The sequence below is a fragment of the Lagopus leucura genome, unplaced genomic scaffold (genome assembly GCF_019238085.1).
Source record: "Lagopus leucura isolate 7727_CA_CO unplaced genomic scaffold, USGS_WTPT01 Super-Scaffold_73, whole genome shotgun sequence".
NCBI lineage: Eukaryota > Metazoa > Chordata > Aves > Galliformes > Phasianidae > Lagopus > Lagopus leucura.
Genome location: NW_024962252.1, coordinates 20,666,340 through 20,693,307, shown reverse-complemented (window position 1 = coordinate 20,693,307; position 26,968 = coordinate 20,666,340). Strand labels below are relative to the sequence as shown.

At 37.6% G+C, this 26,968-nt stretch overlaps 1 protein-coding gene across 5 annotated transcripts in view; it reads right to left on the bottom strand.

Moving 5' to 3' along the window:
- The window catches only part of ADGRB3 (adhesion G protein-coupled receptor B3), a 449,865-nt gene extending 422,977 nt beyond the window's left edge, over window positions 1-26,888 (bottom strand). For 4 of the 5 annotated variants that reach the window (XM_042894107.1, XM_042894121.1, XM_042894129.1 and 1 more), the window contains exon 1: window positions 23,224-24,080. In XM_042894107.1, the coding sequence (XP_042750041.1) occupies window positions 23,224-23,977 (754 nt within the window). In that variant the 5' untranslated portion in view covers window positions 23,978-24,080. Of the gene's footprint in view, window positions 1-23,223; window positions 24,081-26,774 lie in introns of those variants that run through there. The other variant, XM_042894113.1, reaches the window with a different exon arrangement.
- Window positions 26,889-26,968: the final 80 nt, after the last annotated feature.

Here is a 26,968-nt window from a genome sequence, read left to right as displayed (position 1 = left end):
GATTTGTGGATCCGATGCAATACAAAGTGAAGGGCAGAATTTTACAGTAGACAACCTATAGTAGAAAAGCTAATTCCTACTTTTATTCCAAGAGTCTAAGGTAGCATGTATCTGAAAATACATCAGCAACACATCAGTGAAACTTTAGATGCTAACAATCACCATGATACACAGGAAAAAAACAGAAACCTATTACTGAATGGCAAGTTTGGAAATAAAACATTTATTTCTTTTTCTCAAATGTAATTTTGGATTCTTAGTTTATTTTCTTTTGTGTATTTATATTCTATATTAACATTAATTTACTTTGTTTTTCTTTTGTCATAAAAGAAAAACAAACAAAAATGTAAGGTACTATGTGTCTTGCAACACAAGAATATGGGTTGCAGGAGGACTTTTTAAAAGTTTTTCCACTGGCCTAATTATCAGTGTATGTAAATAAGATACTCAATGTTTAAGCATAAATCTCTTTGGAAAGAGTTTGCAATGACACCTGCTAAATATATGAGATCTGACATTTATCTGTAAGAAAGGCTTCAGAGAGTTCTATTTTCTCTGAAATTAAGAAATTTCTATATGGCTCTTTTGTATATTGAAAAAAAAAAAAAAGAAAAAAGAGGTAAAAGGAAATTTCCTTGACATTTTGCAAATTCTAACACATTCCTTCAGGCAAAATGTTTATTTTTATATCTTTCCAGTAAACAACTGTGCAAAAACAACCTTCCAGTTTCTCTTGAAAGAAAACCTGTATTGTTTTTTTTTGTTTTGTTTTGTTTTGTTTTTTGTGTATGAGAAAGGCTGAAAAACATGCAGGTCCTTTGAATGATGTACTGTAAAAAAAACAGGTAAGTTAAATTTCTTTATAGAAAGCAGCATTCTGTGTGCTTACAGTATCAAAGTAGATTATTTCCAGGACACATTCTTCCATCTTTTATATTCCTTTCATTTCAGAGGCCATTGTGTTCTTATAAATGGTATTTCATATTCACTCGGGGGAAAAACATGTATACTTTTAAAAACCAGTTTTGGTTAAAAAAAAAAAAAAAAAAAGATACATGACCTTAATCTACTTAAATACATTTTCTAATAAGGTTTTCTTATTCCTTCAAATACAACCTCACATGTATCTGTTCTCAGGAATATAGGAAGTGCTATAGAGGATCTCACAAAGTTATATCTGATTTAATATCGTCTTATTAGAATCATCCCAACTTGGATTTAATACACATTAAGTGTGGCTCCAAACTAATAAAGCACATATTACATTTTTTGAACTTTCCATATGAAAATAAAGATGAGCCTTACAGAGTTCAACTTAACAGACAAATGTCAGGATCTATAGTTTTCTTTAGCATCAAGTTTTAGAACATTTAAGAATACATCTGCTACATACACCTGTCGAAGATGTGTACCTATATATCTATTCCTGTAAATTTAAGTCAAGCCATAGGACATAGAAGAAATCCAGGACAGATAAGCTTTTTCCAAACATCTAAAAAGTAATTAAACTCCTCTCTTGTATAACGGGGGATGTTCTCTTTTACTTCTTTAACTGTCTAATCCTTTTTACCATGATCTCAGTCTCAGAGAATTAATTCTTTGCTTTGGTGTGACATGCCTGCTGTATTTAGCCCCAAGATAATCTAGGGGTGACACAGGAAATCATTGCAGGTTTTCCCCAGAGTATATTCTTCTCTAGTCTTGAAGGAATCAATCCTGCAATGAGAAATTGAGAAGACAAACAAGAGAAAATGCTAGAGGCTGACTGAAAGATTGTCTCTACCTTAATAGCAGGGCAGAGGTTCCTGCAAAAGGAAAATTCTGGATTTCTCTTTATCCTGTGGCCCCTGAAGAATCGCTCCAGGATGAAGCAAACCAGCTTTTCAGATGAGAAAATGGTGATTCCTGGAAAGGCTAGATCTGTTACACAGATCTAAAATATTTTCTGGATATATTTAGGAAAAATTATATAGACCTGTTAAGTTATACTTCAGTCTTGCTACAAGCATGGAAAAATATAGCTCTTGAGCTGTTTCTCTATTCTGAAATAAAAGACGATTTAATAGTGAGAAAACTCAATAAACAGAAAGGCTCACCCTGGGGCAATGGTGGTGGTTGCTCCAATTTGTTATCCTGGGAGCTATTAAACCTTCCTACCCACAATTAAGTTTGTGTCATTCGTACCCATTGGATCTTCCATCATTTATGGATCATCCTCACCTGTCATTTAAAACACCAGATTAGTTTAGGAGTTCAATTAGTCTGCTTTGTCTAATCTATCTCACGTTCAGGAAGAAAAAATATATTATCTCTTTTATTAAAACCTTAATTTAAGTGAATAAACAAATATTTTACTATCAAATCATAATGTTTTGAATGTATAAAACAGTGAATACATCGATATATGCACATATATTGGTGTGTGTGTGTATAGAATTCATATATTATGAATTTAATATATAGTGCAAATCATTGTAATATATTTACTGAGTAAAGAAAATGTAACAAAAATGCCTGAGTATAATGGATTGGGAGAATAAAAAGAAGTCCTGTGGAAATTTTACCAAGTATTATATAATTTAATAATCTCTTTTGCTCATATTAACCACCGTCTCTTCAAGCTTTCATAGAAAGACAATGATCCTCAGAAATTCTTGTCTTTGTCTTCTAACACTCTTTTCCTAAGTGCTTCAAGCAACTACTAGCATACTGAGAATAATTAACTGCGTTTGCAATTAATTTGTTTAAGTTTAAATGATGCTCATACTCACAGATTAGAAAAGCATACTGCATCTAAACAGATCTTGCTGAAAAGATCTTTGGTCTTTAGCCTAGATTTTCTCATTTTTTCATTCAGTTAAATATTTTTAATTCTGTGTTGGAGTTTGCATAGATAGATCTTCTTAACTAGAAAGTGTATTTTAGTATTCTTCATATATTTGGGGATGTAGTGTTAACCCTGCCTGACTATACATTATTTACACTAACCACATATTTTTATTGCTGTAAGCTTTCTTTCCTAAGTTCATTTCAGAGTCTTCACTGTTGTTGCTTTTCTTGGAAGTTTGCACCATCTACCATGATGTTTTTGGTATAAAAATTAAAAACTTGCACCTGTAAAACCAGTTCACCAAGAGCAATAAATCTATGTCAGAAGTATTTCTTCAGTGTTTGCTTATATAGGGATCTTTTGTTGTGAGTTCCAAATTGCTATCAGGCAGCTTTTTTATTTTGTGTATCACCTCCAAGTATCATTCACCATCACAGCTTTCAGGATTTCCCCTTTCAATTGTGTTTCAATTTAATCCTCACACAAAGCACTAGTTTACCTTATTCTGAATTCTATTATATTACCTGTCCACATTTCTAACTGCTCTCTTCTTAAAAATTTTTTTCTCCTACACCCAACTGTATTTGCATTTCCCCTGAATCTATTGCCGATTGTAAGTTTCAAGCAGATTATTTCCTTTGTTAAAACATTACTGAAAGTGCAAGAACAAATACGTATTTATGTAGATGTCACAAACTCATTCCTATTAGTACATAGTGTTTTATAAATTGTACAACTCAATTCTACAAACTGTGAAAAAACAAACTAATCTGAATTAAGTTCTGAAGGTAACATGTACATTATAAGAACAAATTTAATACAGAGGACCATGATAATTATTAACATTTTGCTATTTTCAGAGAGATATTCTTTCAGCTTCTTTTCATACTTCAACAACTCTTGAAATTAGATTCTTAGAACAAAAAATGCAATGTTAATTATTTTCTTGTACAATTTAAAAATTACAGCACAATTGTATGATTTTTGCTTAGTTTAATATTCTAAAATACATATTCCCTTTACTATTTGATTTCTGCATTCTCAGATTTCCCATAGATCACCTTATTTCTTATTTGTCAAGTTTTTCTTACTTTATAATTGTTCTAGAACTGCCCTTAATTTCTTGTTCCTAAAAAGCTTTTTAACTCAGCTATTTTAAATAAGATTAATATCATCCCCTTTAGTCTTTCCAGTATTTGTTTTTTCCCCTATGATGTGGTAAGAAAATCATTATTATCTTAACCCCTTCGGCTAGCATTAATCTATTTCTCCTTTTATGCTGCCTTATCTTTGCCCTACAAGCTTTAACTTCGAATATTCTTGTCTGGCTGCCTCTTTTCTTTCCCCTTGCCAAAACACTATTGAATAGTGATTCCTTATCTTGTCTTTCAGTGCCAGAAGCTACCAATAGCACAGTACAGCTGCGACATGTCACAAGAGAAAGGAAGGGCACACAAACGTGTTCTTCATGTCGTGTAAGTGATGTAAAATACTGTAACAAACTACTGATTCTTTTGGAATACAGACTCTTGGTGACACTGAAACTAACTTGCAAGATTCCAAACTGTTATAAACATCTATAAGTTACGGTTGACATAGCCAGAATTGTTTTTGGACAGTTTTCTCTAGAATTCTTTATTAGGTATTTTTCACATTAACTACTTTGACTGTGCTCATTCTGCATGCTGTCAGTGTGTTTTAGATCATTTTACTCCTAATTAGAAAACTATACCCTGAAGCATGTTAAAGAATAACTAAAAAAACACGGGCCATGGTTTTGACTGACAGAAATAACAAAACTCATTGACAACATACACACTAGCTCTGATTGTAGGTCTAGCTAGTACAAATTATTAGGCATTAAGAAACCCTCACAAACCAAAGACCAGACTGAAATACAAAATGTAATTTAACAAGTTTTATGCTGAGCCAGGGATTAAATGTTATATAGAAGTCATCTTAAATCGAAATTTCCCTGTGATTCTTTTTTAAGTATTTTGAAAAGTTCATTTTGGAATTCATTCATGTAAATCAGTCAGAAGGTAGCATTTTGGCATTAAGATACCTTCTGAATTTATTTTTACATCTGGTTACACAAACACAGTGAACTACTCTCAAATATGAATTAATTCCAAAATCTTAATAAGCATTTATACATTAAAAACAACAACAACAACAACAAAATAACCCACTATTTCAATTCTAAGATAAGTTGGAAATCTTGAGCTGTGGTCCTCTGAGACTGCTGACTCTCTGTTCAAAATCTGAATCCTGCATCATGCTATGAAAAATACCACACCAAGGAAAATATAACCAGGCAATGAGCACAGCCTCCTTGCTTACATGATCTTTCAGGGAATGCCCTCAATTATGGAAACTAACTCATAATAAATAAATAAATATAAATAAAGAAAACCAACACCCACTAGTCTATTACAGCTTCTAGCTTCATTGGGCAATACATTCCAGAATTCTTTCACAACAGCTTTTTCTAGCTCCACTATTTTCTTTCCATTCAGAGCAAAATAATAATAAACAAATAACGAAGTTACCTGTTAACAACCTTTTTTTTTTTTCTAAATAGAAAAAGAAAGTAGCAATCCTTAAACACTGGTGCTTTATTAATTTATTTTATTCATGTTGAAATAGTTAATTTTAACCTCACAAGCCAGAATCTTACTCTTCCCATATACTTATCAGATTTTCTAGTAGAAGCATTAATTGGCTTTTGATGACTATGCACCACCAACTTCTGCAAACATATATGAATTAGTCTAAAACTAACATAAAGGAATAATTGGTCTCTGCCAATTTAGTTAAAAGAAAAAAAAATAAAGATAATGCTTAATGTCATTAAAAAATTTGCTTAAACATTAAAATTGTGAGACTCTTGCACATTTTTCAGTGAAACGGCATTGATTGGCTCCTTATTACCATGACTTTGTATATCAATTTAGTGCAAAATTGTGCAGTAAAACTGCATGTCGTGTGAGTGTGCTTATCATGTGAATGATGAATGCTGTACATAAAAATGTAACTCCCTGGAAAATTGAAATGAGCACTCAAAGGTTGTAAAGGACACCTGTGTGGACAAAGATATTTATATACGATATCTGGCCACAGTTCAAAATTCATGCTTCTAGATGTTCACCTGGGACAATTTTGCTGTGGCAAATCTACCAGAAACGAGATGAATACAAAGTCAGGAACTAATTTATAGCATATTTTTGAATGTTTCACCCCCTCTTCCCACAACCCCCAAAAAAAGTGTAAAATAATGCTATGATTGGTTGTTAAAATTATTTGGTTGGAAGTGAAGATTAACTGAATGCAAGCAACTCAGAGAGAGCATGAGCGCTCCCAGCATCACTGCCACTCAAAAGCACACAGATCTAACATTGCCCTGAAAAGGTCATCAGCCCATCTGTTTCTTTGGCAGAGGTGACAAGCCCACATGGATTAGTTTCTCCTAACAGTATTTAACATTCCATAATCCACAGAGCAAATAGAGACATTCCCATAAAAATCCAGGGGACAATTTAAAATATTTTTATGCTATTACAGATACAATGGGCTAAAAAAATTGTATTGTTGTTACACTCATAAGCATCTAACTTGTAACTACTATTACATATAAAGAGAAGAATATTTTCTATAAATAGATCTAGACTGAGAATTTCATTTTTGGGAGTGCATGTAACACAGTACATATTATCCTAGTAGTTCTGCTTAAAACATCACAAATCCAACACCACAGAATAATGAAAACATCCTTGGCTCACCTTCTCCCTTTCACTCCTACTGACGTCAGTAGAAATTAAATACTAATGCAAGCAGAGCTTGATAAGCAATGTCATGAGAATCTACATGGTTAGTAGGTTAACTTACAATATTTGTGTACTTTCTAGATACCTACTTCAGCATCTCCAAGGAGATTGAGCAGAATTAAATCATTGAATCATAGAATCACAAGGCTGGAAAGGACCTACAAGATCATCTAGTCCAACCGTCCTCCTGTCACCATTACTACCACAAGTTACTAAAGCATATCTTGTAGCACCTCATTCAGACACCTCTTGAGCACTGCAGAGACCGTGACTCCACCACCAAGAGGACTCCATCTATTGTTTCCACAGGTCAAAATAAAGGCTCCCAGGACTGTGTACTGTTCTCCTCTTTCAGCCTGGCTGAGGACCAAGGTGACCACACACATTTGCTGTGGGCCAGAAAGGCATCTGTCCTGCTGGGAACCAAACATACAGGATTTTTTTTGGCAGTATTATATATACATAAGAGAGGGCTACATGAAATCTAAAGCCTTTCTGCTATTGAAAGATAAGTATGCCTTGTTTAAGTAAAACTAATGTTTTACTTAAGTATCCTAAAGAGCGGGAGTTACTAGTCCATGATCATACATAGCCTCAGGAAACTTCATTTGCTCATGAATGCAAGATTTATGGAGCCAGGAGAAGCAACTTAGAAAGCCCATGCAGGTGGTTAGAGCACTTCCTAACTGAGGGATATCTGAGTATTGGGCAATGCATATGCTAAATTCACATCCTAATTTAACCCTCTACAGTTTGGCTGTCTACCTATACTCCATCATCACAGCAATAGTGTTTCTGCAGATATGCAGAAACGAAGAGAGCTGGAAAGAACATCGCGCATCTTATGAATGAAACCTTTTCTATGTACAAAACCACTGAAGGAAGTAAGAAGCCAATGGCACAGCCTTCTGAAGGCTGAAACAGATTGGAAAAGAATTTATAAGGAAGAAAGATCATATGCAAAGTTAACGGAAAAACAGGCATGTCCAACATGCAGCCCACAGGCTGCATGCAGCCTGGCACAGCACACAACACGATCTCTGCCCTGCCCCACCACAGCGTAGGCTGTTCCCCACTGAGCGGCGCCCAACCATCACTCAGCATCAACCAAACACCTGCATGGTATTAACCCTATCTGGGCAGAAGAGGGCACAGTGCAATGCTAACTCAAGTTACAGCAAAAAAATGTATGCATTTTGATACATTAGGTGAACACAGCCCTGAGAATTGAAAAAAAAATACGCACCTGTGCTTTCCATTTTGATAAAGAAATTTGAGAACAGCTTTATAGATTGCCCAAAAGATTATCAGTTTGTTTTGTATATTTGCAACTCCGATTTCAGTCAACATAAATATATGACATGCAAATTTTCAAATGGGATGTATAATGTTGTAGTCAGATATCCAACTCAAAAATCTGATCATGTCTCTCTAGTGGACTTTTATAAGCTCTCTCTTAGCAGAAATAAATATTCCTTGCTTCACAATCACGCCTTATTAATGTGGTTGCTTTTTGACAATATGTACAGTTGTGAAGAACTGTTTTCAGGGAACAATAAAATTTCATCCAAAATCTCTGATGAACACCTTGAGAACTAAGAATTTAGATCACTGCCAATGATCTAGGCTGATGCATTAGTTTCACAAAAGCAAGGTCAAATATCTCACTAGTTTTACGATCTTGTTGCTTTTTTTTATATATTTTAATAAAAAACATGTATATGTATTTTGTTAATTACATACATTATATTATATATTTTATGAAGACTGCTCCAAAAGTAATGCGTCTTATTTTATGACGTTGGCCCAAAAATGCTGGTGGTATGGCAGTAGAGGTTGAACCTTCCCACCAATATGCCATTACATGTTTTTGCCGTGTGACAGGTGACAGCAGAGGGTTAGTCTGGCAAAATGCTATCTGACATGGAAGTGTGTATGAAGCAAAAGTGTGTAACTGAATTCTTCCACGCAGAAAAAAACATAGGAGCCACAGACATTCATCAACACTTGTGAACGTTTATGGAAACTGAACTGTGGTGCATTTCAGTAGTGGTTACAGCTACCGTGGGTCATCTCTGCTGGTGCAGGTTTTAATGAGTATGGCATGCAGGCTTTTGTTCTTTGCTGGTGGTGATTATGCTGAAAAACTGTTTTGTAGATGAGATTTTGCTCTATCGAACAGTGTTACTCTTCTGACTGTGTCTGTAGTTGTAGTTGCCATGGAAATAAGTAGGAGATACTAGTATCAAAGCGCCCTACATACATATGACCCAAGACAATTTCTCTTCAGCCCAGGCAAGCCAAAAGGTTGGACACCCATGGTGTAAAGCTAGGACTATAGGCCTTCTCACAGACCCCGAACTTGAATGGGTTGTGTGACTGGAGTGGAACAAAAAAAAAGGCAAAGGGAATTAAATACAAGGATTTTATTTTTTTGTCCAAGCATGTGCATTTCCCTGACTAGCTGAAATAAAGGCTAATGGTTTTTTTGTGTTTCGGTTTGTTATTTTTGTTTTTAATTCCTACAAAGCTTCTGTGTTTGTTTACTTCACCTATTTTGTGTCCCAGAAGGGATAAACTGTAAGCTTAGAGTACTAATAAGACTAGAGTTCTGTGAAAGTGCAGGCTTCTGGGAAATCTGAAGGCTTAGCCGAAAGATTAATGTAAAGAGGTAACAACCAAGAGACCAGAGAAACTGCAGGGAGACCAGGGGAGGAAAATAGCAAATAAACATATTTAGAGCAATTTCAGTTTCAAGGGAAACTAAAGGATGTATACACCTTATGCTCTAAGTTGCAAAGCCTGCTCAGTATTTCGCTGTGAGCTTTGTCAGGGCAATGTGACAATTTCTAAAAGAGAGCTACAAGTTATAAATTCCAAATACTCTGAAATGGACTTTGTGGCCTGAGGGTCTGCCTTATGAGAGAAACAGTGTGTGATCATCCTTCAAGTTAGCATGCATATAATGTATTCTCTGATCAACACAGCACTTTGTGTCTTCGCCAGTGCATCACTACTACCATGAGCAGTGTGCATCTGCCAAAGGAACAAAGGAGAATACCAGGGGATTTTTGCATGCACGCCAAAGGGATCCCTGTCCTAAAATGGCAGGACTCCTGATTATATCATAGCATCAGACACTATCTTGCTATCATATTGCAATAGTAATTTTCTTTAGAAAAGAACATTTAGCACCTTCAGTATCTTTCCCAAGAAATCTCCAGTGTATCTCCATTTATTTACCTATTTATCATTATTGCATACTATAGACACAAATACTTTCAAAAGTTTCATATTTTCAGCTGATTTTAAATCCAATTTTCTCACTGTGAAAAGCTCCAGACAGACTTCTTTTCAGCATACCACTGTGATTGTCCCTAATTTACCAAAAAGATCAATTTTAAATGATAGCTTTCTCTCTGAAAATTTACATAGATTCTAAACAATTGTGAAACATAAGCTCAAAAGCTGTAAGGATAACTGAGCTGAGAGGAAAGTCTGACCGGACAAGACTTTTCAGTCCTTGGTTGATATCAGACATGTCATAAAGACCCATGTTGAAAAGGCTTTGTGATTCTCTATGCTGCTAGCAAAATAATTTTTATATTTTAATTGAGATCTCTCTTAGTCCTAAAAGTGGCAAGTGGATCACTGAAAAGAATAGCTTTTATGAACATATACACAAAAATTTTAATGCAAAAAAAAATTGTTTTGAACATGCAGTCTTCAATACTTAACTCTTTAAAGAAAAATATTGTGATCCAACTATATGTGCAATAGAAAATAAACCATAGAAAGTAAAGATTCCTTGGACACCATATATCAGAGCATAACTGTAAGATATATCCGTAGGAATAAAGAAAAAATATGGTTTCCAACCTCTGAGACCTAAAAATTGCTAAAGTTTCTGTTGATCACCAAAAGGTCCTGTGCTCTGGCTTTTGCATTTTTCACTTCATGCCATCTAAGCAAATTGTAAATACTGTGGTTAAGACGATCTTGTCATATTTTTTTTATAATGTTTACATCCTTTAGGGCCACAGCAATATAGTGCTCCATAGCTCATTGTTCAATTAACATAATCCTCCAATATTTGATAATTTAAAGCCTGGTCAGGAAGAAATTCTCTGACTGTGTTTGCCATCCTTAAATACCTGTCAGCTTCATCTTCAAATGCATATAATGTACTCAAAATGTTTCGTGAAGGGAAACATTTAGAGATGAATGCAAATGCAGAAAAAAAACCAAGAAATAAAAAGCATCTATTTCTCCTGTAATTTTATCAGTCATGACCCAACATCAGGCAATGGTGTCTAAAGTGATTCCTGTTTTTATCCAGATAGGTCTAGAATGATACTGTTTGTTGAATATAAGTCAATGACACAACACTACTTTTTTTCATCTAACAGAAAGTAAGATGCAGAATTTTGTAATGAATTCTGTGGAAGCTCCTGGACATATTTAAGAATGAAAAAGAAAAAATAAATTTAAAAAAGTAAGGAGTAAAAAAAAAAAAATACAGTGAAGGTAATCAGTGCCATTCCTGCTGATTAATTCTAAAGGATTTTTAGTGCAGTTCTGTATCTCAATAAGTAAGCTGCAACTGCCAGTAGAAAGCCTCAGGACATGTCAAATGTTGTCTGAACCTGTCTTGTTCTTCACGGAGATTTAATCTTTTTTAATGACCAGGCAGCTATTGCCTGATTTGTTTAACATTTACTTTATATAAGCATATATTTAATACAGATGGTAGGAACACAGAGTACGGGTTTGTATAGAATGATGTACTTATTAACCCACATAATGATGCAGTGGAGAAAAGCATTGTCGTGGTATGAGAACCTCCAAAGGGGAGATGCTGGATGAGGTGCAGAAGAGCACAGAACCAGCAGGGTTAATGAGAGGCTGAGAATGGTACTCAGGATCCCAATGAGAATACACAGCTGATCAGCCAAAGAAGACCTAGGATGTGGGAAAAACTGAGTTCTTGTATAACAAGAACAAAGAGCATTCATCCAACTTATGTAAGACAGCCTGTGTATAGTAACATACAGCCACAGACCACAGAATGACATTTAAAAACATGCTGCAAAACACACAAAAACAGCCCCAAGTGGACCACTGTGGGAAGGGAAAGTGACCAGCCATAAAATTTCTTCATGGGAAGAACTTGGGACACTGGTAGCTCCTTGTACAGACCCACTCTAAGATGGATGCCAACAAACTTCAGAACAGGAGGGCACTGAAAGTGTGAGGGTAGCTGCACAGAAAATGGCTGCAAAGAGGAGGTGTGTGTGAACTATTTATTTGCATTATCATTCATCTTGTTTTTCAAATGTACTAGTTTGTAGTGGACTAATGCCTTATTAGACTGTTAAGTTTTCAAATAAACTAGCAGCAAAGTTTTGTCTTGACAGTAAGATGTGCTTTTTTTTTTTTTTTTTTTTTTTTTTAACCATAGTCTTATTTGGAATGTAACACCAGGTCTTGAGAAATTGTTGAAGATGTTTATAAAACATAAAGGATTTGGGAAACCATTGTAGATTTCAGATGGACATACTGCATAAAGCCATTTCCAAAAGAGAAAGAGAACATGAAACATAACTGTAATTTAATGCTGGAAATACTGAAGAGGAAAAGAAACTGTAAAGTTAGATTCATTGCTGCCCAGTTAAGGAAACTATTTCAGTTTTAGTTTCTTGGACTGATCAGTGGAGTGCAGTGAAAGAAATGTGAAACATCCAAGATGTTCAAAATGTGACTTCTAATGGCTATTCTTAGAAAAATAAAGTGCAATCACAGGCATCTAATATAGCAAAACTAAATTCTGAAATGACAATAAACGAACACAGTAATCCTTTAAGTAAGTTAGTAAAATATATAAAGATAGTGTGCAAGATTGAAGGCTGCTGAGTGAAATGGAATTCTTGCAAATTATATTTCCTTTTGAAAAATCTGGCTGCCTTTCCTGAAAATTAAACTTCAATTGATGTTAAATTGGGCATATATGGTAACACTACAAAAGCACATTACAGTTCTAGTTGATATTAACCATAAAGAACTTAGTTTTCTTAATCTGGAATCAAATTAATCCAAATAACATTAAAGTAATTGTTTGATGTTCTAATATTGACTGGATATATTAAAGAGTATACACGTTTTCATTTAAGAGTCTTTACTGGCAAACCTACTTTTAATTGAATCTAATTTACATGAATAATCCTGTTGATTCAATGTGATTAATTCTGTGTATGTGAACACAAAAGCATGAATACAGTCACTGAAAATCATTTAGGTGCTACATTCCTGGCATGCTTGTGTTCCTCTTCATGTCTTATTTATTGCAGAAAATCTTTTATTGTAAAGTTACTTTACCTGTTGTCTCAAAATAAAACTTTAATTTTTTTTTTTTTATTTATTTATTTTTTTTTTTTCAGCACTTTAGATTTAACCAGGACAAAAATCCATTATCCATAACTTAAAAGCATGGGATAGGAGATAAACATATGGTTCATTCATTCATTCCCTTCATATATTTAACCCATAAAATAATCAGTAAAACCACTTGAACGTCAGGCACCAGAAAACACTAAGGAAAATATGGATTTGATTTTCATCAGATGTGAGAAGAACATCTTCCAGGTTTAGCACTTATGGCATAATCTATATGTTTTAAGTACTTGCATGATACTGCTTACTGAGCAACCTATAAACTTTGATATATTTATCCTCATAATGCCACCAGAAGGCATCATAGCAATGCTATTGGGAGCGGAAGTGAAGTACAGAAGGAAATAAAATAAACATACATACCATATCAGGCCTCCATCCAAAATGGGTAATTCCAAAATGCTCATCGAAGGGCAGCCCACATCTACTAGTGTTAAGAGCCATAAGCAACATAGAATCATGGAATCATAGAGTCTCTCAAGTTGGAAAAGTCCTTAAAGATCACCGAGTCCAACCACAACCTAACCATACTACCCTAACAATCCTCTGCTAAATCATGTTTCTGAGCAGCACATTCAAATGGTTTTTAAACACTTTCAGGGATGGTGACTTTCTCCCTGGGGAGCCTATTCCAGTGCTTAACAACCCTTTCAGTAAATAAGTGTTTCCTGATATCCAACCTAAATTTACCCTGGCACAACTTAAGACCATTTCCCCTCCTCCTGTCACCTGTCATCAGAGAGACCAACCCCGCTCTCGTTGTAAGCACCTTTCAGATATTGGAAGAGAGCAGTAAGGTCTCCCCTCAACTTCCTTTTCCCCAGACTAAACAGTTCCAGTTCCTTCAGTCTCTCCTCGTAGGGCATGTTCTCCAAACTCTTCACAAGCCTTGTTGCCCTTCTTTGGCCCTGCTCCAGCACCTCAATGTCCTGTCTGTACTGATGTGCCCGAAACTGGACACAGTACTCAAGGTGAGACCTCACCAATGCCAAGTACAGGAGCAGGATTACTTCCCTAGCCCTGCTCACCACACCATTCCTGATACAAGCCAGGATGTTAATGGCCTTCTTGGCCATGTGGGCACACTGCTGGCTCATATTCAGCCAACTGTTCATCAGTACACCAAGGTCCCTTTCCAACAGGCAGCTTTCCGGTGGAAACACGGACAAGATGCACTTGAAGGTCTTTCTATTCACCCCCTTAGCTGTTGAGAAGTAGCAAAATTCCTAGAATCAGTCCCACTTATGTAGTCATAGGGCGTAATCCAAAAGGTGGTCTTGGACCACACCTACTTAACTGAGCTCTGCATGAACCATAGCCAAAGATTACAGTCTCTTATTATAAACTAATAAGCTAACCTAGACCTAATCACCCTGATACCAGATGAAGCATCTGAAGCAATCTGGCTTTAGTGGCACTGGTTCTCAAAAGTCTTGTCTGGTCAAGGAGTAGAAACATTCTTAATTTTTCCCAGATTTGAAAGTGCCTTGATTTTCATGGATAAATTGAATGTTTATTGGACTAAAGAGAGCAGACATGTAATAATTTGAACATTGATTGTAAGACAGGAAAGTGTAGGTTCCAGGTCTTGCTCCAATTATGTTTAATTAATTATCTAACTTTTTTTCTGATTGTAATTCTCCTTCAAGCATTTAGCCTCACAGCTATTGGATTTATGAACCCAAATAATAGCATAATCAGCTGAAGCCCTATGTCCCTATGCATAACTCCCACAACTTCATTAGATGCTGGGACTGGCTAATATCCCAGCCTTGGCGCTGTTCTCCCCTCCAAGGAAAGCAAACCTTCATGATGCTCTCTGCAGTGTCATGGGTTTCCTACACATTTGGTTCAGACAAGACCAGCTGGATTGGGCTTTGTTTCATATTACTCCTGCAGTGCTGTATCTTTTTCCTCCTTTTCTTTATCAGTATGAAGTACATCCATCAACCTTAAAATCTACCAGTATGAAGCACCTGTATGCGTGCCAATCACTGCAGATATCAGCTAATGCCATAGAATGAACAAAACATGTCCAAGGATAAAAGCATAACTCATTACTGCTCAAGCTGAAGTGCCCAGCTTTGCAGATAATTCACCTTTTCTATGTATACGTAATAGAAGGGACTGCAAAGAATATATTAATGGTTAGATAAGCAAACAAAAGAAAAAATGTGCTAGAAAAAAATGAACAATTTATGATTCAAAGAAAGATTCTACATGAAATCTTAAGATTTGAGATTTTCCAAAATTTTTTCAATAAAAAAATTATTTTTACATGAAAGATATGCAACACTATTCTTTCACATAAATAAATTACATTAATTAAATTCCTTGATATAATCAGTAATTTAAGCACTTTCGAGCTGCACTACAGGAATGAGTTCCAAAGGCTTTGTAGTCTTGTCCCTGGACACTCTGTGCAGACTTTCACAGCGATTTGCACAACTCTTCAGTAGTCAGTAGGAAACCTTGGGTGAACACATATCATCTACACTATTTTTAGGTATCCACTCAACACAGTAACTGAACCTGGTATATCTGCTTAGAAATACAGTATGATGCAACTGGCTGCTAACACATGCAAAAGAATGGGCAAGAGTTAAATGTTTTGACTGCTTTTTGATAAAATCTTATTTGGCCTAAGCCAGTCTAAACCTGGCTTCATCAGTACAGCTGCTCCTTTCCTGCTGCTACTTGTTCCACTTTTCATACTGATGGAGGATCCACTGTGCTATTGTAACACACTCACCCAACACTGTGATTATCCAACCAAAAAGCAAACAAAAATCAAACAAATATGAAAACAAATAAATTAAAAACAAACAAACAAAAAAAAAAAACAAAACCACCACAATGGTAAATAGTTTTTTGTTTGGTTGCTGTGCTGAAACAGTTCAACAAAGATAAAGGAGTGAAGGCAGAGACATCTCAGCAGTAATGTGGTTTAAGATTGACACTAGCAATTTGAGGTAATATACCACAGTTGAAGGCAAGGCTGAAAAAATTCCCTTTTAATAAAAGGTATTTCCAGCTATAGCGAGAAGAGGTGAGGTTGGAAATCTGGTTTATCATTTTCCACAACTAAGAGCTAGAGAATTGCTCTCTTGATCCTTCATGCCCCACATCAGCCTTCATTGAAGGATGCTTAATAGCACACAACTACCGGCTACTGCTGAAAGTTATAGATCATTATATAACAAATGGTGTCTTTGCATAACTGATAACTGAGGAATAAGTACCTGAAGAACGCTAGGAACCAAAGCCAACTCCCAAATTCTTTTACATAACTGAGAGTGAATTGGTGAAAATTGCCAAAGAAGCAATGACTCATTATTTCTCCACTGTTACCAATTTTCTATTGAACTACTAAAACATGGGTGGCATTCAAAGTTTTTTTTTGTTTTTGTTTTTGTTTTGTTTTGTTTTTTTTGGGTTGTGTTCTTGTGATTTGGGGGAGATACAATTGAAATTTGAACTAAGTAACTGAAAATACCTTTCTTCTAAATTTCAGTTGCACATGTATAAATGCTAATCTGACTGTATCATGTCTTGCTTCACCTTTAGATAATAAAGAAGAATGAAAACAGGAAACTGAAGCAAAATGCATGAAGAGACTATCAGCTAAAAGAGAAAGGCATCAAGCAACTACAAAATAGCACATTTTCATAGTGGTATTTCACTCTACTAAGTGTTAAGAATGGCTTCAAAAATAAAGCAAAAAAAAATCTATGTCTAAAATGATAAAATTAATGAAATAACTTTCAACTGATAGACAAAATACACTGTATCACTTTTTCACACGTATTCTGTGGGCTCTAATCTAATCTTTACTTAGATGAAAATGTGTTTATAGCATTGAGAATTTGTCTTGAGTAAGGACAGTAATTTGGCCATTGCAGAGTGAAGTAATAACACTAGTTTCTTACACTGTCATAGATTGGTTTTGTTAATTCTGATCTTGGGTAGTCTATCAGAAAAAAAAAAAGAAAAAAAAAAAGGTAATTTTATATAAACTTTATTTGCAACTTCTCTTCAAGATTAACAAAACTGAGAACAGCTATGAAAAATTTTGACTTTCTTCCTCTTGAAATTTAACAAGCATAAGAAAGGGCTCAAACTCTGAAATATTCATAAATCAATGGTGCATAATTTGTAAATTTGTACTTTATATCATGTACAACTTTCTTTATCCTAAAGAGTATTTTATATTTCTTGTTAACAGTGAATGCAAATAATGCTCAATGGAATTCTGCAATGACCTTTGTTTTATTACAATTACTGCATATTTATAAATGAACAGCTAAACTTCAATTTGAAGACTGCAACTTTGAGTTAGAATCCTTTGATAAAACACAACTGAATAAACTTCATAAAATTAATTCCCTAAGAAGAGAAAAAGAAATTCTCTTCTGAAAATTCCTCTGTGTATACCAACACACAAAGCAGATTTTTTCTATGCTTCTGCAAGAAGAAAACTAAACAAAACAGCAATATGGATAGATCTGAACAGAAGAGGCTAGATTTCTTTAAAAAGAACACATGCTATACTACAAAATCACTCTATAACCTGAATTTATAGCACATTTAAGCATAGGAAACTACAGAGTAAGAAATGCAGTGCCTCCATTATGTCAAAATGTAACTCCATGTAATGTCACCAAGACTAATAACTGAAATACCACTATGTAAACAGAATCACCATTAACATCTGTTAATGGCTGTTGTACAGGTGAACACTTACACATTAGTCTAAAGGACATGCAAGGACAAGGCCTAAAATGATGCAAAGACATTGTGTACTCTGGCCACCTAAGTGTGATAAAAGTATCTGAGGACAAATGGCGCAGCTTATCAGTATGGCAAAGGAAAAAAATAATACCTAACTGGTCTGAAATGTTTGATGGTACATGACTCAGTGCTACTGAATTCACAAGAACCCGCAGGAAGAGCTGTTCCTAATTCTGGAATTATGTTCCTAATTCATGTATTCTCTGACTTCAGTCTCAACACTTAATTTCATTTTATATCTTCTCATTCTTTATCACTGTTTTCTATTTAGATACTGTGGTCTTCAGAGTGGAGACATTTAACAGCATTTTGTCTCCAGTTGAGAGCAGGTCTCCATTTTGTTTACATAATGGTTCAATACAAGCAAAAATGGTGGCTTGTTGAACAAAAATACCAGCCAAAGTTACAAAGCAGCTTCTGAAGTTTCACTGAAGTTACCAATATTTTATGCAAGAAATGAGCCCAAGAAAAACCAGTGTTCATATCCATACAGCACACCTGTGATCTCACTGAAGGCAGAGCACACTCTTGCAGCAAACTGATGTTTCCTCCCAAAATAAATAACATGCCATTCCCTCAGTGTGAGAAGTCCTGAACAAAACACTGATACAATCTGTAATATCAATGAAATTACAACTCAGATGGATATACATAATGAAGTGTATTTACTAACAAAACCTTTAAATAACTGGAAACAAAGCTACTGCAATGGCTATTATCTAGGCACATTTCTTTTTGAAGATATTGGTTATGTATCCTAAATTCAGTACACATATGAAGTTATATATGAAGTACTGATGAGTCTTGCACACAAAGTTCTAAATTTCACAACAAAACAGCAAGAACTTTCACAGTTTACTGAAGTAAAACAGATCAATACGCTGCCAACTGAAATACAATTATTAATGATAATAACATATAATCCTTGAAGACAAAGGTAGGGCTTATTGTTTAAAAGAGATTTTGATCATTGATGCATTTTGTAAAGTGCATCATGTAAAAAAAAAAGCGAAGATCTGAAATCAAACTGTCATGGCTTTGATAAAGTGTTCTCTTGTGAGTAGTCCAGAGTAACCAAATCTGTACAAAGATTATAAATGTTTAGGGTGATCTTTTTCTTTTAGCACATTAAGTCCAAAAGGGCATTACATGAAGCCTACTGGAATCCACAGGAGATTTTGAAACATTTCTTTTTTTTCAGCAGGGAACAAGGCGTGCAAAAAAAAAAAACAACCCTGTCCTTGCATTAGAGTTCATTCTCCTTTGTCCCCTTGAACTCTGAAGTTTTATATAAAAGACCTATTGCATGAAGAAGTATATACAAATTATTACAAATCTGTCAATTATTTTACACTATTTTGTAAAACAGATTTATTTATTTGGGATTTTATGAATGTTGCTTTTATTTATTTGTCAAATATTTTTAAATATAACTGTAGACGTGGAAAGATGTTAGACTCCATTTTGCAATTTTTGATCTTCCTAGACAAACTCTGCACTGATTTAACAGTGTAAACTCTCTAATAGAACCATGCTATAACGTGTTGCATGATTTTTTTGAGAGGAGATGTCCAAACTACCCAGCCAGCTACTAGCCTCTGGGGACTATGTGGTGAAAATTAGAAATTCATCTTCAGTGTGTGCAACAAGAGGTAAGCATTCATGGAACAGCATGAAAATAAATTCATATATACCATGAAAATATACAAAACTATCTGCAGCTTGCTGTTATGCAACAATGTATCCTAAATTATAGTTTTAAAGGGACACTGGTGGTAAATATTTTGAGAGATCTCTGTTGTTTTAAGGTCTGAAATCAGAAAATAGACAAACAAACAAATTCCAGCAGCTGCTGCATGCTGAGATACTGACATGCAGCATTACGAATTGTAGCAAAGAAGACCTATGCTACATTCCATAATGTAACTTAATGTGACTATCTCCCCCATCCCTCTTCCTTTCTTCTTCTGGATGAATATAAGAGAACAAGCTAATTACTTTAACTGTTTTACGATTGAAAACTTCAGAACAAAGCTTCTCTCTAAGTCAGCAGTTAAAATAAAGAAACCCAACTACACAATAACATTTCTGCCTTGTAGTGGTCACAATTAGAAAATATATATTTTTTTCATTTTTATTATCACTATGTATAACTTCACATGGAATAACTTCATGCAAAGGTTTACTGGTCCATAGAAGTTGGAATGGAGCCCCGTCATATTGACAAAAACTTCATGAGAAACTTCAATCACAGTACTGCAGATCAAGAGGGCAAATTCCCCTAAGCCCTTAGACTCGAGCCCCTGCCAGAGTGTTCACTGAGATCTATTTGCCAGTGCTTTGATCCATGCTAAGCACCTCAGATGTAAGGCTACGGAAAAGCATCAAGATATAATGAAACTAGGTCTTAGTGAAAATGTGGTGGTTTTCAATATTGCTTTAATCAGTGACACCAAAGATGATCTGTCTATGGAAGACATGGTGATTAAACTCCGTATTTCCAAACCATTAAAAAAAAAAAAAAATAGTTACAGCCTCCTTTTTTGACCTAATTCCTTTAATTGTTGAACACTCTTCAGCACTTTTAGAAACACAATCATCCATTGTGTACTTGTCACATCTTTTGTAAAATGCTGCATATATTTGAAAAGGAAAAATACTGTCTTTCATCCATATTCCTAAGCCATTTATCATATTCAAAATTGTAAAATTCTTCAGAGGTTCATAAAAGGACCAGTAAGCTTTAATCTAAATATTCTCTATTTACATCATGGCTCTTGAAAGGGGCTGGAAATAGTTTTTGGAAAAGATTTTGCATTTCATATCGTCAAGCTTGATGAAAGCAAATCTGAAGGATGGGAGGTTATGCATAATCTTGTAGAAAGCTGTCAGGTCTTTGCAATTCCCTTCCAGAAGCCCTTGCTAGGCAATGTCAGTACCAAACCTCAAAGTAGTTCACAAATTCTTAAAACGCAATCTCTCTCCAGAGCTCTCTCACAGTGACAAACAACCACTGCTGTTGTTAAAACTCAACCTATGCTAATAAAGCTGCACTTTCTGTCACCACTATGAATTTCAGCAACAAGAAACACTTCTCTGCCATTGGTCACCTGGGTTTTACTACCTATGCTGATCTAACTTGAACCAGATTATCCGTAAAAGCAAATTTCCCATTTCTTGCCTAATGTTTACTGACACAAGTGATGAATTGCATAATGTCTGTGGTAGGAGTATTCTACATTTTGATCCCTCAATAAAGCCTCCAACTGAACTACAAGCCAGCTTCACACAAACAGATCTGCTTGAAAAATATGAACCAATCTGCAGAAAATGAACAAATACACCTCTCTTGCAGAGTTTTTAACATTCCAAAAAGGCAAAAAATGCTTCAAATACTGAACTGGAAGACAAAGAGTATATTGCTATCAAGAAGCACTGTGAGGCTCAGTGTGATAACCGACCACTACTTTCAGTAATAACCAAATGAACAATTTCCAAAGCATTAAAATAAGTAAATAAAACAATGAAACAATTCTATTATTTTTAAAATTCTCAGCCACACTCACGCACAAAACACTGAAATACCGGGCTAAACAAGTGAAAAATAAAATTGCTGCTCTTTGTAACAATGCTGCTTACCCAAGTATCAAGGGAAAGCCGCAAGTAGGGACAAAAATTGAAACGTGACAGAGACTGGAAAGAAAACGCGTTGCCAACATGTTCGAGAATTCAAGAAAAAAACAGAGCATTTGCCCTAAAGCGTTCTCTGTCCTCTCTGCTAAGGACAGCAAATGGATGTTTTACATGAGAGGCTTTGGAATTCAGCCTATTTTTGCGGGAGGTCTGACGGGCCCCAGCACCCGGCAGCGCTGTCACTCTGTCCCCTTCCCCAGGGACCCGAAGGCAGGTCCTCATCCCTGGGTCGCGCCGTGCCCCGCGGGAGCTGCTCGCCCTGGGCTCCGCGGCCTCCCGGGGGCTAATTAGCTCTAATTAGCGCTAAGCGACGCTAAATGCCGTTCCCGCCGCCTCTCCGGGAGGTGACGGGAACGGAGATTCCCCGTCGTTTCGGATCGCTCCGAGCTGTGAGGTGCTCGCAGAGACCTGCGGGGCACCAGAAGTGTCTCCTGTCCCTCTCAGCCCCGCTGGCACGGCGGCAGCTGGAGCAAGTTCAGCTTTTCTTCTCCCACAGCACTGGGGCTTGGCTGCCCTTAAAGAAAATCCTCTCCTAACAACGTGTCAATGTTACATTCCTCCACAAAGCCACTTCTATGAGGGGGGCTGGGAGCTTGGCGCTGCCTCGCAGCAGACTGGGAGCTTTGTGGCTGTGCAGAAAACAAGGAGAGTGGGAACACTTCCTGCATTAAAATGCAGCACTCCGGGCTGGGTGATTTATCCCTTGACGCAGGGGCAGAGACCCCCTGGCTGCTCCGTCCCTGTACGACTGCTCCGAAGGACCGCACGTACAAAGGCTACGTTCAGACACCCCTCTCTGGGTTCAACCTACGTTCTGATCTCCCTGCAGTGTTCCTCCAGTGTTCCTCCCAAAATCACCTTCATACTTCTCCAGAACATCAGGAAGCCACAGCAAGGGGGGAGGGGTGAGGGGAGGGGAGGGCAAGGAGCTGCCACTCACTGCTGGATCCCTGCCTTCCCACCATTCCACCTTTTCCAAGGGGGACACGAAGCAGCTGTCAGGACTGACACATCCACCCACCCCCTCTCAGATGCAAAGCCTCCATCTCCTCTAGCTGAGGCCTCTTGGGAAAGGGGCACTGCAGCAGCCTGCAGCCCCTTTGCAGGGCTCCTGGCAGATCAACGAGCCTTGTGCTGCACCTCAACGCATCACAGAGTGCTTGCCCTGGAGAAAAACGTTTGCTTTTGGTTTAGTTTTTCATTGCTGAAGTCTGGCTCAGCTCGCACTAGGAGTACTTAGCATGGTGAATCACTGGGTATTTTACAGAGTTTGCCTGCATGCCTTTGGAAATGTTTCTCTTCCAAAGTCAAGGGTCTCAGCGAGATGTTGCAGTGAAGTGTACGCAAGTGAGGTGGTGTGTGGTTGCTGGCATTGCTGTGAGAGAGGGCTGACAACTGAGCATACCTGTGTTTGAGGACTTCCAACAGTACTCAGCAGAACTATGTGCCCAAGGCTTGGCCAGCTCTGAAATAAGAATGCAGCCCTCCCTGCCCTAAGGGAGTGCACATCATCTCCAGCCCTTGGAGTGGAGAGCAAGTCATACAAATATGAGCACCACAGAGAGAAACGTGGAGCAGGGCATAGGATTGTCACCCCCCCTCCGTCCCCCTTCCCCCCACAGTTGCACCTACCTTCCTTGGGAGGCCGCTTGGCTTCTCTGGTGAGGTTGCAGACCTGAGTGGTTTGCAACTCCTGGGTCAGGCAGCCCTCCGTCTGCTCGTTGAGGGGCAGCACCACATTATTGAGCAACACCAGGGACTGGTCGTCTATTCCCCATTCTCCCAAATGCTGAGGGCAGGTGCATTTTGTATACATGATCCCACAGGATTCAGTTCTCCCATTCTCAGATTTCAAGCAGCTCTCCAACCAAGTGCATAACACATGGCACCCAAACTGGCTTGGGCTCACCTTGTTCAACACCAAAAACTCAAAGAAGGATTTTTGGTCTTCTTCCTTTTTGTGTAATCCTAGGAAATCGATGGGATAGACGCGACGTATTTGAATAAAATTCTTATCATACTGCAGAAATACAAAAGCATTCTTGGAATCGCAGAGCTGCATTATGGAGTGGTTGTTTTTTAAAAGATCCTTTATTTTTTCATGGGAAAAATGATCAAACTGATAAGCCAAGAGGGAAAAGTTGGAGCAGCTGAAGTCCTTTTTGGAAAATTTCAGGTAAATACTATATTTGGTTGGGTCTGGATTTTCCAGCGTCCAAGTGCAGTTTGTGAAGTTTTTAGGAAACATTTCACTTACAGAATATGATCCATAAATGACCCCCTTCACCAGCGTGGAACACCAGAAGTCTTGGGCGGCATTAAATCCAAACATAACCAGTAGATAGGTGGAAAATATATAAATCAGCAAATTACGAACAGCCTTCATCCTATGTCATTTGGCCTGCAGGAGATGAAATGAAATAAAAATGCAAGTAGAATTCTTCCCGCATTGAAAACCAAACTCCTTCCAATACTGGAGCCAGCTGTTGTCGGGCTTGCCGATAGAGCCCTTCAGAAAGAAGGGCAGGTAATTTTTATTTTATAACGCGAGGGATCGCGTTGCTGCTGTGTGAACAGCGCCATCACGTGGCATCGCCACAGCCCAATCTTCTACAGCCAAATTTAAAAAAAAAAAAAAAAAAAAAAACAAAAAAAAAAAAAAAGAAAAAAAAAAAAAAAAAAAAGAAAGCATCTATTAGTTTATTAATAGGAATGTCCGCTCCTGTCTATGCTGGTATCATCATGGCGTGGACCAGAACTGCTCAAGCTGGGTAAAATCTCAACGCCTCGCCCAACTGGCTGAGAACAGGGCAATTTGTTTATTTATTTCTTCCAGAAGTAAATAAGTGGCCCTGCTGTGTTCATGCATGTGCACATGCGACTGCACATGCGGAATTTCACCAGAGGAGATTAAGAAAACCTGCAGCATCTCTTGTTATATATTTTTTTTCTATTAAGTCTGGTAAGTAACTATGAGGAATTACAGCCATAATTTAAAAACGCACAAATTAGTATTTGTTACAGATGGAACATTATCTCCCATATGCCTGCATGAATTCACAGTGGCCACCTGGTACGCAGAGGTCTCTATAAAAAGAACTCCCAGGCAGGAAATATTGAGATAAATGTATTAATAAAATGTTGGGACTATCAGAGAAAGCAGCAAAGACAGACAGATGAAAGTGGTGGTGGTCTGACACCACGCTGTGCCAGCATTTCCAGATAGCAATTTGAATGTGTTAACAGCCTTTTAGGATATACAAAATGCATCACTATATTGCTGTCTGCACACATTAGCTCTACACAGTGCTACACAGGACCTCTGCACATATGGCCCTGTGCTGGGCGTCTTGCTGTCCTCTCATCATGAATATCTTGAATATCTCATACTCTCTGATGAGCCCCTGTGTTTTGCAGATGTGTGCTTTGGTAATGAAAGGCATGTTACATTTACCCTGCTAGCATCACCAAATAAAGCTGTTTTATTCCATCTGTCAAGCGCTAAAGCCTCTACTGTTCTCCTAACAGTGGCCTAGGTTAATAAAGTGAACCTCAGTTATCTTTACCTGAGTAATGTTATCCCCCCCCAAATTAGACTGAACGTTTTCAGCATTAACCTTTGAGAAGTTGCTTATCCCTTACAAACAAGGAGCTTTTCATCTGCTTTCAAAGGTGAGCAGCAGAAGTGGTGCCAATCCCCAACTCTAGCCTGCAGCTCCTTCTGCTCTGTGAACAGAGACAGACAGACACACAGACACGGTCACAGAGTTGTGCTGTGTGCCTGTGCCTCACATTTCATCTCCTCGCCACACAGCAAGGCATCTTCTGCCTCCCATTGCGTAACACACAGCAAATCACCAGATTAAGCTCCCTTGAAGAGATTTTCCTATCTCCTAGATTGCAATTCAAACTCAGAATCTTGAAGTGGGCAAAGCAGCACCAACTCTGACCCTCTTTATAGCTGTGGTTTAAAAAAAAAAAAAAAAAAAAAGAAAGAAAAGAAAAGCAGAGCTGCTGCCAGCTCTATCCACAGGATCAGATTTTCTCATTCTGAGCATCCATCTCAGTGAATAACGCTGTCCTCCTCCTCCAAACAAGGTTGGTGCAGCTTTTGAGGTTTAAAAAATAGAAACTTACAGGGAATTCTGGAAACAATTTCCCCTTTGCTGAAGCACTTTGCAGGCAATGCAGTTCTGCGCAGTGTTATTCAGGATGGTGTAGGCGTTGAAGGCTGATGTGACAATAAGTGTCTAAATTAGGAGTTCCACCCATGAAAAAGGATTAATTTTATAATCTGGAAAGCAAAAAGGGGGCTTGCTTGCTTTTTAATATGAAAAGGAAAAAGCCTCTGACTTTTCTCATCCTCTGTGGTATTTGTATTAGAAAAAATAGAGACGTCTGCAGTGCTCGGCTGTTTTCTATGAGGAATCATAATCGAATAGCCCTCATTTTAGTTATGCGTTTGTTCGTGCAGAGCCCCTGAAACAGCATCGCCTGAATCCCCCCCATTCCCCCAGTGCGTTACACACACACCCGAGCGGAGCGTGCCGGCAGCAGTTCGCAGTAGTGCTGAATGCGAGAGCCAAGCTGCTCGCTGCAAGGACTAGGCACCCCGATTTAGAAAGGTCTCCCTTCCCCATGACGGCTGAAGCTCAAGGGAGGCCGCAGAGCTCAGGGCTGCCCGGCCGAGAAAGGGGGAACCCTCTCTGCTGAAAAGCGAACGGGCGCTGAGTTTGGACGGATATTCCCTGAACTGATTTTCTATGTGACACCGTAGTTCAGCCGAACATAGACGGCGCCATCACTCCACTTATTTTTTTTTTTCCTCAGCAGAAGACCCACTGACTTCTCTTATTTTAACTTCCTATTAACCTAACATCTCCCCCCCACCCCCTGCTATCCCCCCCATAAAATTGCCCCCATCGCGCACAAACCTCAGGTTCTCTCGGTCTCGCTGGAAATGGCTCTCCGGGAAGCAAAGCTGTCGCCAAACGGACTTCGCTAACTTTTCAGCTGCAGCGCTGAGCCGAACGCCGGGCTCATGCTGGATGCGCTGCCTCTCTCTATCCTTCAGCAACAGCCTGTCCCCCTCCTCCGCCGCCTCCTCCCCGGAATCCCAAACTAAAAGCTCTCCGCTCGTAATCCCCGGGAATGGGAGATGGAAATGCCCCGGGCACCCTTACCTTCCACTCCGAAAGCTGGCAGGCTATTTCTCTAAACCTCTAGCACCACAGGCACACGTCCCGACACCAGTGATGGAGAGATTCCCCTTCTGTCGGAAGCACCGTTTCCCATTTTCCCCGGCTCCGGTTCAAAATCAACACGGAAAGAAAAAAAAAAAAAAAAAAAAAAAAAAAAAAAAAAAAAAAAAAAAAAA